We start from the raw sequence: 14,845 nt of genomic DNA, 5'->3' as shown, positions 1-14,845 counted from the left end.
GAACTCATAGTAACATTTTCAAAACCTCACAAATAAGGAGAAAGCTATGAAGCACGGGGACGGCAGTTCCATGACGTCTCCCGTCTCGGAAACGTTTCAGGTACGGGAACTGCGAAGAAACGGCATGGAAACGTCTCCGGGACGTTTCGCACACGGTGGGGACGGCAACAGTTTATGGGGACGACAACGGTTCTAATCAAAAACGTTTCTCAAACGTTTCTATTGTAAAATAGGAAATTTAACTGTTTTTCTTCCATTGTCCAAAAAAGAAAAGGAAAATTAACCTTTTAAATATTGCCTAATAAGGGTTTACAAATATCAATGCTATATATATCTCATCTTTTTGCATTCTTACTTCACGTCGACGTCGTTCATCCCAAAACCAAAACACACAAACTTCTCTGTTTTTTATTTTTGGTGAAGACAAACTTCTCTGTTTAGCTCTGCAAAAGGTATGTCTCAACTCTCAAGCTTCTTAATAATTTAATATAAGTCAAATCTTTGTTTAATCAGTGTTTATAGATCGAAACAACGAAACTTATAAACATAGTAGTTGATAAGTTACGTAACTTATGTTTATATATTTTATATTGTTTGATTATATATTTTATAAGCGTTGGTTGATTATTAACTTACGTCTACATAACTTTTTAATATTTATATGTAGGTTGATTATTGATATGGCTACTCAAGAAAACAGTGATAATGTCGATATTGATAGTGGATCTAGTCAAAACGGTGAAGCTCCATTATTGGCTTACGTGACTAAAATTCAGAAGCAAGGAACAACAGGAGGAACTTGGAAGTTTAAGTGTAAGATATGTAATGAAACCAAGGGGGGATCTTATTCGAGAGTGAGAGCACATCTGCTTGGATTGAAAAACGCTGGTGTAAATTCTTGTCCGAAAGTAACTAAGAGTGAAAGACAAAAGATGCAAGGGTTAGAAGACGATTTTGAGAAGAAGGAATTCTGGTCAATATGAGGATGAAAAGACCAAGATGTGGGATGTTGGTGGAGATTCATATGATACCATGGAAGATGTCGGATTTTTGGAGTTTGCTAATCTTTCATTAGATGAGCGCGATCTTGAGAATGAGTTTCTCAAAGAATAATTTATTTTAACTATTATTTAATATATTATAGTCATGTTTTGTTTCATGAATTTTTTTTTATAAGTGACTTTATTTATTTTATTTTACTAATATATGGATATTTTTATATTTTATATATTATAAAACTGACATACCCCTGCCGTACCCGTACCCGTACCCGTACCCGTATCCCTAAATATTTACTTCGCCGTTTCCTATTCTCGTCTCCGTACCCGTTTCCCGTTCCCGTCCCCGTCTAGGTGCAGCATAGGGAGAAAGAAAGAATAAAGGGCGTTGTATTATGATTCTTTACAATAAAAAAAAAAGTTATCCGTTATCTAGATTGATTAATATAATACAACGAAGCCGTGCCTACGTTAGGCAATATGAAGCCTTCGCCTCCGGCTCATTTTAAGAAAAAACATTCAATTATGAGTTTGTTTACAATGTGAATTTACGACAAAATTTTATTATAGAAAGTAGAAACGTTCAAAGGCATTTGCAAACATGATGTTTATTAACAAAATGAGGAAATGCTTTTATTATTTTTCTCTTAACCTTCTAAGTTCTAAACGTGATGTTTTAATAAATTGAGATTGTGATTTTTTTTTTCTTTTGAAATTAGTATTGTTGTTAGAAATTAAAAAGAAATATTGAAACAAAGTCGCTTGATTACTCAACTTAGGTTATAATTGATAACATTTTTGAGTTATTTATGAGTTGTGTCTCTTACTCAACGGTAGTTTTCCCAAAAAAAAAGTTATAAAACACTGGTTTTAAAAATTTGGTAAACAATCTTTTAAAACAAAAAATATGTTTTAGAAATAATATTTTATTTTTATTCTGATTCTTTGTTCACTAGAGATGTCATTATTATTATAAGGTTTTTTTAGGATACTGCCTCCGACCTTCTCATCTCTAGGCACGGCTCTGCAACGAACCAAAACTCGAATTTGATGAATTCATAGCACATTTTCAAAGTGTTTCATTTGATTGATGAATCGGAAAAACAGAGGAATATGTTGAACATTGCAAGAAAAAGGAAACTCTACGAAAGAAGACAAATTAAGGTACAAAAAAGATATTAAGCTCTTGGTTTTCATGCTTTTGTTACCGCTCCGAATGTAGTTGAGCCTTTGTTACGAGACAAATGTCCATGGCGTTCGATGCCATCGATGGATTCGAGTGTAATTTGTTTTATTTTGCTTAATAAAAGATATTATTAAGCTAGCAACAGGAAATCATGAAGAAAAGGAAAATAAGAAAAAAGGGAAAGTAGTAATTAGCAATTTACTATTTTTGTGTTAGAATCTGAAGTCTATAAATAGGGTTGCTTATACTAAAAGTTTAAATCATAGAAAAAAAGCTAACGAAGAGAGGATACTTAAGAAAAAGAGGTTTAAGAAAAGTCTACCAAAGTCAAAACAGATTTCCAAGCGTTAGATCTCGAAGCCGTTCACAAATCATGTCGATTTCGGAGCATAATGAGTTGCAATTGGGGCAAAACAATTCGGAGAGCACAAATATTGTCGAGAGGAGCTCAGATCCTTGTCACCAGCAAAAGCTTAGTCAGAATGCAGTAGTACGCTCTGTTCTTGGTCCTCCAATACCTACCAGGTTCGCATTCCTTCCTGTGGGGATCACGAGCAAGGAGGTTGAAATTATTAAGCTCACTGCTCAGTTTAAGGCTGTCTATGGTTTCTATTTTCTGCTGGAATTGGAGAAGAGTGTTTTGAAGAAACCTGAGTTTTATTAGTATAGGAATACATATATTCTTCTGTGTATATAAGAAAGCTTAGTTAATAGCCCCCAACGGCTATCTTGTACATCCACTCATATATAATCTTGTCAATACAATGATACCAATGATCGATGGGATTAACCTAATCAAACATGGTATCAGAGCTAGTGCTCTAATCAGCCGCCTATCCTTTCTCTCTTATAAAAAAAAAAAAAAAAAACACGCTCCTCTTCTCCTCTGTTTCTTCTTTTTACGTCTTCCTCTGTTTTTCATTCTTCCTTTCCCCAACAATGGCGGCTCCTACTCCTGTTTCTTCTATTTCTGATCGCTCCTTAAATCTCACCCAGATCAAGGCTCATATTCCTATTATTTTGGATATGCATCAGATGAACTACGACATATGGCGAGAATTGTTCGAAACTCATTGCCATAGTTTCAACGTTCTTGGCCACCTCGACGGCACATCCGCTCCCTCCGGTCCGACGGACACTCTATGGTCACAGGTCGATGGTACCATAAAAATGTGGATCTATGGAACGATCTCCGAATCTCTCCTTAAGACGGTCTTGAAGATGAAATGCACCGCTTGTGACCTCTGGACCACCATCGAGAATCTATTTCGAGACAACAAGGAGGCTCGTGCTATTCAGCTTGAGAATGAGCTTCGCAACCTCCAGATCGGTGATCTCTCTGTTCATGAATATTGTCAGAAAATGAAGTCTCTCTCTGATCTTCTTGCAAACATCAATGCTCCTGTCACGGATCGTGCGCTTGTTCGACATCTTCTCAATGGGTTGAGTTCTAAATTTGATAATATTATTAATGTCATTAAACATCGGTCTCCTCCTTGCTCTTTTAATGATGCTAGATCCATGCTCAAAGATGAGGAAGATCGTCTCAAAACTCTCCGTCGTCCTGATCCGTCGCATGTAGATAATGCATCATCCCCTCAGGTTCTTCTTGCTACCTCACCCTACCAATATGATTCCCGCTCGGCGTCCTCCTCCTCCTCTCACCAACCCAGTTGCGGTGGGGGTCGCACCAATCGAGGCAACCGTGATGGTCGTAACTCCAACCACAACAAAGGTCGTGGCGGTGGCAATTGGAATAACGGGCCTTTGCCTTCTCAGCAACCTACTTGGCCATGGCCTCAACCCTATCAATGGCCCATGTTTCCCCAATGGCCCAACACGCCCACATGGCCCAATTCCATCACGTGGTCTCCTTCGTCTACTTTGCATCGTCCTCCCCCATCATCGCCTCATTTTTCCATGCCGTCCCGGCCTTCTTCCGGCATTCTCGGCTCTGCTCCATCACCGAATGGCTCTGCGTACCTCACACAACATTCCCCTTCCACACCTTCGACAGATATGATACCCACTGCTCTTGCCGGCGCATTCAACACCATGACTCTTACGGACCTTGCGGATGCTAGTTGGTATATGGACTCTGTGGCAACAGCTCACCTTACCTCCCATTCTGGTACTCTCTCTACTCTCTCCTCTTCTTCTCCTAATTCTCTATCTCGTGTTACTGTCGGTAATGGTTCTCTTCTCCCTGTCACTGCTTCAGGTAGCACTCTTTTTCCCTCTGCTTCTCGTCCTCTTCATCTTAAGAATGTTCTTCTGTGTATTAGAATTTTAAAAATCTTGTTTTGGTTCATCAATTTATGGTTGACAACTCTTGTACTGTTGAATTTGACCCTTATGGTTTTCTTGTTAAGGATCTTCGCACTCGGACCCCTCTCATCCGATGTAATAGTGCTGGTCCACTCTACTCCGTCACGTCCCCATCCCTTCCATCGTCTCCTCATGCCCCCGTTGCTACCGCGTCTGCTTCTACTTGGCACCGTTGCTTAGGCCATCCTGGCCACTCCGTTTTTCGTATTTTGTCTTCTTCTGGTTTATTTGATTGTTCTCAAACAGATATTTTTGGTTTATGTCATGCTTGTCAGCTAGGGAAACATATCCATCATCCTTTTTACTCTTCCTCATCGTCTGTTTCTTTGCCTTTTGAAATAATACACTCTGATATTTGGACTTCTCTTGTTTCCAGTGTGAGTGGCATCAAGTATTACGTTATTTTTCTTGACCAGTTTTCTCATTTTGTTTGGATTGATCCTCTTCGTCAAAAGAGTGACGTTTTTGCAAAATTTTTACATTTTTTTAACTATGTTAAAACCCAATTTCAAGTTCCTATAAAAAGTTTTCAATGTGATAATGGTAGTGAATTTAACAATCGTCAAATGCAGGCTTTCTTTTCCCCCCATGGTATTCATGCTCGTTTTTCTTGTCCTTATACTTCTGCTCAAAATGGTCGTGCGGAACGAACTCTACGTACTCTTAACAATCTTGTTTGTGCTCTTCTTTTTCAAGCTCACATGCCCAACATTTACTGGGTTGAAGCTTTACATATGGCAGCTCACCTATTTAATCTCCTTCCCTCGACGACCATTGAAAATCAGATTTCCTTCACTCGCCTCTTCAACAAACCTTCCACTTATGATCATCTTCGGGTGTTTGGGTGTTTGTGTTATCCCAACCTTCTTCCTACGACTGTGAACAAGCTATCTCCTCGTTCCACACGGTGCGTTTTTCTCGGGTATCCAACTAATCACCGTGGTTATCAGTGTCTTGATCTTGCTACTCATCGTATTATTATTTCTCGCCACGTCGTCTTCGACGAGACCTCCTTCCCGTTTTCATCCTTACCTTCGGCTTCTCCTGTACCGTCTCCTCCTACCTCTTATCTTCCTCCTATCTCTCTTCCTCTACCTCCTTCACCACTGCTTCCCATCGATTCCCCATCTCCTCCGTTCGCACCTCCTTCACCTCTGATACCGACGTCTCCACCCTCGCCTCCGTTATCACCCACACCCCTTCCCCTCCGGTGCCTCCATCTCCACCGTCACCACCGGCACCTACTTCTCCTCCAACGCCACCACCATCAACTGTTCAACAACCTCCTCCACCACCAGCTCCTCCTCGTATATGCACAAGGAGTCAAAGTGGTATTACCAAACCAAAGTGCATTCTCTCTCCTTACACTACTCACATTTCTCCTCTACCTCGTTCTCATGTTTAAGCAGCTCGTGACCCTAACTGGAATGGGGTGATGTCATCCGAGTATACGGCTCAAAAATCTGCTGGTACATGGGATCTTGTTCCCCGTCCTGTGAATATGAACATTGTGTGTTCTATGTGGTTGTTTAGTCATAAATTTCATGCAGATGGCACTTTGTCTAGCTACAAAGCTCGGTTGGTCGCAAATGGCAAATCACAACCAGTAGGTGTTGATTGTGAGGAGAAATTCAGTCCTGTCATTAAACCAACGACAATCCATACTGTTCTTGTCCTGGCTGTTGCACGTGACTGGCCTCTCCACCAACTTGATGTTAAGAACGCATTCCTTAACGATGACCTTGAGGAAACCGTTTACATGCACCAACCGCCGGGCTTTGTTGATCCCGACAAACCAGATCATGTGTGCCTTCTCAAGAAGTCTTTATACGGTCTCAAATAATCTCCAAGGACATGGTTTCACAGATTTTCTCAATATGCAACCAAAATTGGTTTCCACAACAGCAAGTGTGATGCGTCTCTCTTTGTTTATCGCCAAGGCACTGAACTTGCCTATCTTCTCTTATACGTCGACGATATCATCCTCACTGCTTCTTCCCTGACTCTTCTCAGGTCCATTCTCTCCTCTCTTAATTCTGAATTTTTAATGACTGATCTTGGTCTACTTCACTAATTTCTTGGCATTGCGGTTCGAAAGGACAACAACGGTCTATTTCTCAACCAACACAATTACGCGGCTGATATCCTCCATCGTGCAAACATGTCCTACTGTAAACCGGTCACCACTCCGGTTGACACCTCCGCCAAACTCCACGCTGAAGTCGGTGCTCCTGTTGCTGATCCGTCATTGTACCGTAGTCTTGTCGGCGCTCTCCAATATCTCACCTTCACTAGGCCAGATATCACATATGCTGTCCAAAAAATTTGTCTCTACATGCATGACCCTCGTGAGCCCCACTTCACCGCCATGAAACGCGTCCTCCGCTATCTCAAAGGAACCATCTCTGAAGGGCTACACATCACTCGCTCCAAGACAACGACACTCACTGCCTATACTGACGCTGACTGGGCTGGTTGTCCCAATACACGCCACTCCACCTCTGGCTTTTCCGTTTTTCTTGGTGACAACCTAATCTCCTGGTCCTCCAAGCGCCAACCCACTGTCTCTCGCTCTAGTGCTGAGGCCGAGTATTACGGTGTTGCAAATGTTGTGGCCGAAACAATATGGATACGTAACCTTCTCCTTGAACTTCATTGCCTTCTGAACACGACGACACTAGTATACTGCGATAATATAATCGCCGTCTACTTCTCTACCAATCCGGTCCAACACCAACGCACCAAGCATATAGAGTTAGACATCTTGTTTGTCCGTGAACGGGTTGCCATGGGCTAGGTTCGTGTCTTCCATGTCCCATCCTCCCATCAGTATGCCGACATCTTCACCAAAGGTCTCCCTACATCTCTGTTCCGTGATTTCAAGTCCAGTCTCAAAGTCCATCCTCATCCCGTTTCGACTGCGGGAGGGTATTAGTATAGGAATACATATATTCTGCTGTGTATATATGGAAGCTTAGTTAATAGCCCCCAACGGCTATCTTGTACATCCACTCATATATAATCTTGTCAATACAATGATACCAATGATCGATGGGATTAACCTAATCAAACAAGCTTGAGCCTCACTTTGTCTTCCTGAAGAAGTCAATGACTGATAGCAAACACTTCTTCTACGGCCAGCTTGCTCTTGGTTATTCCAAAGTCCTGTTGCGTTCCCAAAAGGTGAAGAAGAAGGGTACTAGATCGGCAACCATTCTTGTTGATGGTTTTTTCAATCTTCTTCGTCAAGTGCTTGGAAAGGAGGAGGATGAACAGGGAGTTGAGATGGTTGTGTTCGATTTGCAAGCTTTTCAGTATTTTGTTAACATGGAGTACAACGACTGGGATCAGCCTCCAATGGTAACGCATGATATCCAACCTGATATTTATGATCCAGCAGGAATCTCGCCTTTGATGTTAAGACCTCAAACTCATGATGCAGAACCTATTAGTTTCCCATTACTTCCTGATCAAGGGATCACTCGCAAGGAGCTTGATATTATTAAGCTCACTGCCCAGTTTGTGTCTGTTTTCGGGGTGTGTTTTGGGCAGGATTTGATGAAGAGCGTGTTTCTGAAACCTGATCTGGAGCCTCTGTTTCGGTTTATGGTATCATCTGATACCAGACACGATTTTTACTCTCAGCTTGTTCTTGGTTACACGAGAGTGTTACTATGTATCGAGAAACTGAAGGAGAAGGGTGATAGTACGGAGACCGTTCTTGAGGGTTTCTTCAATCTGCTTGGGAAAGTGCATGAAAGGGAAAAGGAGGAGGAGGGACCGGAGATGGCCATAGTTGATTTGCATGCTTTTGAGTATTTTGTTGAAGTTGAGTACACCGACGGGCGACAACGAATACATGGATACCTTTCCATTCTGAAGAACTCACCACCACAAATGCAGCCTCCACTGGGATCTAAGGATACAGAGCCAAAGATACAAACGTTTGACGAGTCAACTCTTGTTCCAGAAGACCAGTTTCTTGCTCATCATCCGGTAATGTGTTCTTCCTACTGACTCTTACCGTCTTTGTTTTCTTTTTCTTTTGTAAGACTTTTTGAATCTAACTAGCAATCATACATTTTCAGGGTTCCTCTACCATCAATGTTTCTGTTCCAAACGTCGATGATGGGCAATTCATTGAGATCACAGTTCAGTCCTTGTCGGAAAACGTGGCGAGTTTGAAGGAGAAAGTAGCAAACAAACTGGAGTTGAGTGGGAAAGCCGGGGTTTTAAAAGGCAACAAGTCACTTGCACATTACATTGTTGGAGAAGGAGACATCCTAACACTGTCTTTGTGAGAACATCTTCTGGATGCACTGGCACATTTATAATGTTGGGAAAATGCTTTTTTTTTTTTGAAAAATGAATATTTTCAAAAATGGATATTTTGAAATCTGCACTGAAACTTGTTTTAATCGTGGTCTAGTCATCAATAATCAATAATACATCTGTATTGCACCATGCTCTCCCTCAATTCATAGCTATTTATAATCATACATAGTTAGTTTCCGTAAAAACTCAAACAAAAACACAAAGACTCTAATGGCTAAGACAATGACATTGCTCTTGTTCTTCTTGTCGTCCACTCTCCTCCTCACGACCTCTCTAGCTAAAGATCTCTGTCACAAAGATGACAAAATCACCCTCCTCAAAATCAAGAAATCGCTTAATAACCCTTACCACCTCGCCTCATGGGACCCCAAAACTGACTGCTGCTCTTGGTAATGCCTCGAGTGCGGCGACGCCACCGTTAACCACCGCGTCACCTCTCTCTTCATTCAAGACGGCGAGATCTCCGGTCAGATCCCCCCTGAAGTCGGTGACTTACCTTATCTTGATTCCCTTATCTTCCGCAAACTCACTAACCTCACTGGTCACATCCAACCTACTATCGCCAAGCTCAAGAAACTCACTTTCCTCAGACTAAGCTGGACGAATCTCACTTGTCCGGTTCCTGAGTTTCTGAGTCAGCTCAAGAATCTTGAGTACATTGACCTTTCCTTCAATGACCTTTATGGTTCCATACCTAGTTCTCTCTCTTCATTACCTAAACTCGGGTATCTTGAGCTTAAAAGGAACAAGTTTACAGGTGAAATAACTCTATATTTATTTTGTTTGGTTTCCATTAGTAGTCATATCGATTAGTCTCATTAACAAAATGTATATTTGTCTAACCGCAACCTTAAACTTGTAATCAGGTCCGATACCAGAGTCATTTGGGTCATTTTCAGGAAAAGTCCCAAGCCTTTTCCTATCACACAACCAGCTCTCTGGTACCATACCAAAGTCACTAGGCAATTCAGACTTTTACCGGATCGACTTATCCCGGAACAAGCTTCAAGGCGATGCTTCGATCTTGTTTGGAGCTAAGAAAACGACATGGATCGTTGACATATCAAGAAACATGTTCGAGTTTGATCTGTCCAAGGTTAAGCTCGCCAAGTCACTTACTAGGTTGGACTTGAATCACAATAGGATCACAGGGAGTATTCCGGCTGAGTGGAGCAAATCTGAGTTTCAGTTACTTGATGTCAGCTATAACAGACTGTGTGGACGCATCCCCAAAGGAGAGAATATCCAGAGATTTGATTCTACTTCCTTTTACCACAACAAGTGTTTGTGTGGTGCACCTCTTCCCAGTTGCAAGTGAAGATTCAAGCAAGTTGTTAAACCAAGCTTTCATTATCTCTAATGTACCCAATAATCAATCAAGTCTCTAGACAAAAATGTGTTTTTATTTCGAATAATTAATAAATGCATAGACCAAACTTTGCATTTGATGAATTGATCATAGCACATTTTCAAAACGTGTTTTTAGATTGGTAAGCTCCAAAGGAGGGTAGTTTTGTCTTTTGATGATGATAGAGAGCTGCATTCTCATCATTGATTACTCTATGCTCTACCATTGGATTCTCAACTTGCCTCTCCTTTTTTTTTTTTTTTTTTTTTGTAATCATTGTTTGTTCTATCAAGTAGTATGGTCCATTCTTCGCATGCTTTGTAAGTTACAACCAATTTTATTAGCGACCAAAATTTTAAAATGTGCGGTAAAATGTTTTTTTTTTCCACACAAGTGGTGGTTTTCTTGCTCTTATTCATTATCTCTACAGAAGAGTTGACCATTGACCTTTGGTTTCTAGTGGAGAAAATGATTGTATAGCCTCTTTATGAACGGGAACACACACCAAAGGTGTGGTTCTAAGCAGAGATGATCCAGTCCCTTCATTCATTTGATCATCTCTACACCTTCCCTTGGCTTTCGGCTCAGAGCAATATTGTATTATAACAGCTACAACGATTGGAACGAAGCTAAACACCACTTTCTCTCCAGGACAAGCTCCCAAAAGACACCATCTTCTCAATTAATTATAGCTACAAACAAACTGTGAGTGGGACACATTCCAAAAAAAAACACTCGTTTCTATCAGATTAAATGGGTCTAACATATTATAATGGATCGAAATTATAAGCCCAACTAATAAAAGCCCATTGGAAAACCGGTTCCTTGAATTCCAAGCTTTAGATCTGAAAGCCGTTCGTTCCTACTCCGCTTCGTCTCGACCGACGCAGTCAGTGCTGTTCCTTTCCGGCAGAGGTATGCTGGTTACATTCTTATCTCTCCCACCGAGACCTTAAGTACTCATTCCCTTTTCCGATTCCTCTTATTTATTTATTTCCTATCGATTTATTATCCCATGGGATTATATTTATCTCTGAGTCAATCAACCTCATGTCATTAGATTTGTTGCGGCAATAATTAGAATGTTTCTTTTACGTTTTTCTTTTTGTAAGGAAAAAACATGAACACTTCGACGCAGAATGATTCGCAATCGAGGGAAAACAATACAGAAAGCAAAAGTATTAACGTTGAGAGAAGCTCAGATCCTTATCAGCAAAAGAATGGAGATGAAGCTAAGGATATCCTACCATATGATAAAGCAACCTTTGTAGTTTCTCCATTTTCTCCCAAGTTCGCTTTCCTTCCTTTATCGACCACGGTCACGCGCAAGGAGGTTGATATTATCAAGCTCACATCTCAGTTTGTGGCAGTTTGTGGGATTTGCAGAGTCTTACAGATTTCCCAAAAGCTGAGTATACTGTTAATAGTACGGCAACAGTTTCTTCGTCAAGTTCTTGAAAAAGAAGAGGAGGATGAAAAGGGAGTGGAGATGGCTGTGATTGATTTCCATGCTTTTCAGTTTTTTGTTAACATGGAGTATAACGTTAAGGTCTTCCTGACATCTCGACCGGGATCTCGTGATACCCAACCTGATGCTCCAACTGCAGAACCTATCAGGTTCCCATTACTTCCTCAAGGGATCACGCACAAGGAGCTTGCTACTATTAAGCTCACATCTCAGTTTGTGGCTGTTTATGGGATGTATTTTGATCAGGGTTTGATGGAGAGCGTATCTACGAAACCTGAGGTTGAGCCTCAGTTTCAGTTTATGAAGGCAACCGATAGCAGATACGTTTTTTACTCTGAGCTTGCTCTTGGTTATATGAGAGCGTTACGGCCTTCCAAAAAGCTGAAGGATAAGAGTATTAGTATGGAATCCCTCCTTGAGGGTTACTTCAAGCTTCTTCATAAAGTGCTTAAAAAGGAGGAAGAGAAGGATGGAGCGGAGATGCTTTTGATGATTGTTGATTTACATGCTTTTGAGTATTTTGTTTATGTGGAGACTATCCGTTGGGAATCACCACCACCTGGATTCCTTTCAATTCTGAAGAACCCACCACCAAATATGCAGCCTCCACCTGAGGAACCAGAGCCAAAGAGACCAAAGTTAGCACTTGTTCCAGAAGACCAGTTTCTTGCTCAAAATCCGGTAAGTGCATGTTTTCTTTTCTTTCCGTCAGACTTAACTTGGCTTGTTGTATCTAACTAGGAATCATATATTTTTCAGGGTTCTTCCACGATTAGGGTTCCAAACTTCAATGATGGGAAAGTCATTGAGATCACAGTGCAGCCTTTGTCGGAAAACGTGGCGAGTTTGAAGGAGAAAATAGCAAACAAAATGGAGCTAAGTGGGAAAGCCGCGGTTTTAGAAGACAACAAGTCACTTGCACATTACAACGTTGGAGCTGGAGACATCATTACACTGTCTTTGTGAAAAAACTGATGCAGGTAAATTCTTTTGAGACATGTTTTAAAACTAATTTTACAACATAATATGGTCCTGTTTGTTGCTTCACATGCTTTGTAGTTTGCTTGTTACAAATCTGATTCTTTTGTATGTTACAACTAATTTTAGTAGCGACCAAGTTTTATAAAATGCGAGCAAGTGTTTTTTTTTTTTTTAACAAGGGGTAAGTTTTCTTGCTCTTATTCATTTTCTTCTTCTAAAACCATTAGCTAGAGGTTGACGTTTGGTTCAAGTGATTGTATCTAGCCTCTTTAGCAACAGGAACACACACCAAAGGTGTAGCTCTAGGGAGAGATGATCCAATCCCTTCATTCATCTCCACAAGTCCCTTCACTTTCAGCTCAAAACACTGTATTATTGCAGCTACAACAACTGGAACGAATCTAAACACCATTTTTTCTCCTGGACAGCTTCTTCTCCCAACTCCAAAAGACATCATCTTATCACTCATGACCTTCCATTCAATCCCTTCAAATCTCTCAGGCCTAAACTCCAATGGATCTTCCCATTGATTTGGATCTCTTCCAATCGCCCAAACGTTAACTATCACTCTTGTTTTCGCAGGGATTCTAAATCCAGCCACCGCACATTCTTTATCCGATTCTCTCACGAATATTGGTCCTCCAGGGTGTAACCTTATTGTCTCCTTCACCACTGCTTGGATGTAACCGAGATTGCACAAATCTGATTCTTCAACTAGTCTCTTGTTTCCCACCACTAGCTCTATCTCTTGTTGCGCTTTCTTCATGATCTCTGGATGGTTTATAAGCTCTGCTAGAGCCCATTCTACTGTTATTGCAGATGTATCTGTTCCTCCCCCATATATGTTCTGCATAACAACCAAATACACTAATTTTGAGGCTTTTGTGAAAATTTTATATCAAAACATGGATGTTGCCATTAACAGACAATTACCATGATGAAGGCCTTAATGTTTTCTCTTGTCAGCTTTATCTCTGCGTTTTTGTCTCCATATATGTTTAGCAAAATGTCTAGCATCTTCCTTTCTCCTGCATCCTTCTTTTTCATAGACTCATGCTCTTTCATTACTCTTTCTATGATTAAATCATATTTGTCTCGAGCATTCTTGAGCCTTTTCTTGAGTCCTTGCAAATCAAGCCTTTTCAAGAACCAAAACGTTTCAGAAACGTTGAAAAACCCGGCTAACTCATTCAACTCCACCACCATTTTGATAACTTCCTCTGTTTTGCCACCACCGTCACTATCCGATTGCATTTTTCTGAACATCATTCTCGTTATGATGTTGCTTGTCAATTCTTTTAGCTGTTCACCGAGGTTAACGCTCTCTTCTGCTTCTGCTTTCTTCATAATGCGTATTAGAAGATTGCTTAACTCGTCCCTTCTTACTGAAACAAAGCTATCTAATGCTCTGCTGCTGAAGAGCTCCATCGTACACATTCTCTTCATGAACTTCCAGTGAAGCCCGTAAGGAGCTGAGAAGAAATCCGCTGAGCCATAAGTAAGGTAGTCAATGTTTTGCATCGTGGGACGGTTTAGGAAGTTGAGCTCATTGGATTTGAGAATCTCATTCGCCATCTCGGCTGATGAGACAATAAGATTAGGAATGGAGCCAATGAAGAGATACATCAAGGGTCCATAGCGGTTTGAGAGTTTGTGGATTGCTTGGTGAGATATGGGACCAAGAAGGTGAATGTGACCGATGATAGGTAAAGCTGTTGGGCTTGGTGGGAGTGGTAGTTTGTTGCGTAATGTGTTTGTAATAGCTTTGATCAAGACTGTAATTCCGAGGCCTAGAAGGATGATTACAAAGAAGTATTGTAAATCCACCATTCTCATATTTTGTTTGTGTATGAGAGTGATAATAAGATGATTTTATAGGATAGGTACCAAGTTATGACTCCTTATGGTATCAAATATTAATCCCAACTTCAAGATTCTTTATTTTCTCTTGTTGTCTTTGTTCTGTTTTTGTCTCTTTTCTAACGGTATAATCTCTGTTTTTGATCCTGTTTTTATGTATCTATACTCTCTCGGTTTTTAAACAAATAAGAATGTGACCGTTGTTAAGCTTTCATTATCAGGTGACATATTAAAAATGTTTTCATTAAGAATGTGTACACGCCATTTTCAACTTTCAAGGTGATGTTAGGTTATTGATCAGTTACTAATTGCAAGATTTAGAGCTCATGAAAGTTATAGGA

General features: G+C 40.6%; 4 protein-coding genes, 1 long non-coding RNA gene and 1 pseudogene across 6 annotated transcripts; 5 read left to right on the top strand and 1 right to left on the bottom strand.

Moving 5' to 3' along the window:
• LOC147940522 (uncharacterized) lies at positions 1 to 1,176 on the top strand. The gene is made up of 2 exons (XR_015563981.1): positions 1 to 452; positions 668 to 1,176. It is a non-coding gene; the product is annotated as an uncharacterized LOC147940522 (long non-coding RNA).
• A 1,947-nt stretch (positions 1,177 to 3,123) lies between these two features.
• On the top strand, positions 3,124 to 5,948 carry LOC147940521 (uncharacterized). The gene is made up of 3 exons (XM_087461333.1): positions 3,124 to 4,452; positions 4,557 to 4,716; positions 5,209 to 5,948. The coding sequence occupies exons 1-3, from the start codon at positions 3,124 to 3,126 to the stop codon at positions 5,946 to 5,948; spliced, it is 2,229 nt and encodes a 742-aa protein (XP_087317459.1).
• A 1,672-nt stretch (positions 5,949 to 7,620) lies between these two features.
• On the top strand, positions 7,621 to 8,813 carry LOC147940520 (uncharacterized). The gene is made up of 2 exons (XM_087461332.1): positions 7,621 to 8,508; positions 8,601 to 8,813. Exons 1-2 carry the CDS (start codon positions 7,621 to 7,623, stop codon positions 8,811 to 8,813), a joined length of 1,101 nt encoding a protein of 366 aa, XP_087317458.1.
• A 205-nt stretch (positions 8,814 to 9,018) lies between these two features.
• On the top strand, positions 9,019 to 10,299 carry LOC104708415 (polygalacturonase inhibitor 2-like; annotated as a pseudogene). The gene is made up of 2 exons (XR_015564250.1): positions 9,019 to 9,604; positions 9,714 to 10,299. The product of XR_015564250.1 is annotated as a polygalacturonase inhibitor 2-like (transcript).
• Positions 10,300 to 11,075: 776 nt separating this feature from the next.
• LOC147940519 (uncharacterized) lies at positions 11,076 to 13,594 on the top strand. Its single transcript, XM_087462566.1, has 4 exons — positions 11,076 to 11,110; positions 11,308 to 12,344; positions 12,423 to 12,643; positions 13,227 to 13,594. Exons 2-3 carry the CDS (start codon positions 11,316 to 11,318, stop codon positions 12,627 to 12,629), a joined length of 1,236 nt encoding a protein of 411 aa, XP_087318692.1. The 5' UTR covers positions 11,076 to 11,110; positions 11,308 to 11,315; the 3' UTR covers positions 12,630 to 12,643; positions 13,227 to 13,594.
• On the bottom strand, positions 12,559 to 14,483 carry LOC104709903 (3,9-dihydroxypterocarpan 6A-monooxygenase-like). The gene is made up of 2 exons (XM_010426444.2): positions 13,578 to 14,483; positions 12,559 to 13,491 (listed from the first exon to the last, which is right to left on the bottom strand). Exons 1-2 carry the CDS (start codon positions 14,478 to 14,480, stop codon positions 12,868 to 12,870), a joined length of 1,527 nt encoding a protein of 508 aa, XP_010424746.2. The 5' UTR covers positions 14,481 to 14,483; the 3' UTR covers positions 12,559 to 12,867.
• Between the last annotated feature and the right edge of the window lie 362 nt (positions 14,484 to 14,845).

This window comes from Camelina sativa, chromosome 8, assembly GCF_030686135.1.
Source record: "Camelina sativa cultivar CO46 ecotype springtype chromosome 8, ASM3068613v1".
NCBI lineage: Eukaryota > Viridiplantae > Streptophyta > Magnoliopsida > Brassicales > Brassicaceae > Camelina > Camelina sativa.
The sequence above is the reverse complement of the archived record's forward strand: the minus strand, read 5'-3'. Positions and strand labels throughout refer to the sequence as shown.

What these genes read in the sequence shown, in the direction of transcription:
- LOC147940521 (XM_087461333.1), top strand. Translation starts at nt 3,124, where the DNA reads ATGGCGGCTCCTACTCCTGTTTCTTCTATTTCTGATCGCTCCTTAAAT. An exon ending in GTCCTCTTCATCTTAAGAAT is followed by an intron (nt 4,453 to 4,556) that starts GTTCTTCTGTGT and finishes TTTCTTGTTAAG; the next exon opens with GATCTTCGCACTCGGACCCC. An exon ending in TCCTGGCCACTCCGTTTTTC is followed by an intron (nt 4,717 to 5,208) that starts GTATTTTGTCTT and finishes TTCTTTTTCAAG; the next exon opens with CTCACATGCCCAACATTTAC.
- LOC104709903 (XM_010426444.2), bottom strand. Translation starts at nt 14,480, where the DNA reads ATGAGAATGGTGGATTTACAATACTTCTTTGTAATCATCCTTCTAGGC. An exon ending in ACATTAAGGCCTTCATCATG is followed by an intron (nt 13,492 to 13,577) that starts GTAATTGTCTGT and finishes GTTGTTATGCAG; the next exon opens with AACATATATGGGGGAGGAAC.
- LOC147940519 (XM_087462566.1), top strand. Translation starts at nt 11,316, where the DNA reads ATGAACACTTCGACGCAGAATGATTCGCAATCGAGGGAAAACAATACA. An exon ending in AGTTTCTTGCTCAAAATCCG is followed by an intron (nt 12,345 to 12,422) that starts GTAAGTGCATGT and finishes TATATTTTTCAG; the next exon opens with GGTTCTTCCACGATTAGGGT.
- LOC147940520 (XM_087461332.1), top strand. Translation starts at nt 7,621, where the DNA reads ATGACTGATAGCAAACACTTCTTCTACGGCCAGCTTGCTCTTGGTTAT. An exon ending in AGTTTCTTGCTCATCATCCG is followed by an intron (nt 8,509 to 8,600) that starts GTAATGTGTTCT and finishes ATACATTTTCAG; the next exon opens with GGTTCCTCTACCATCAATGT.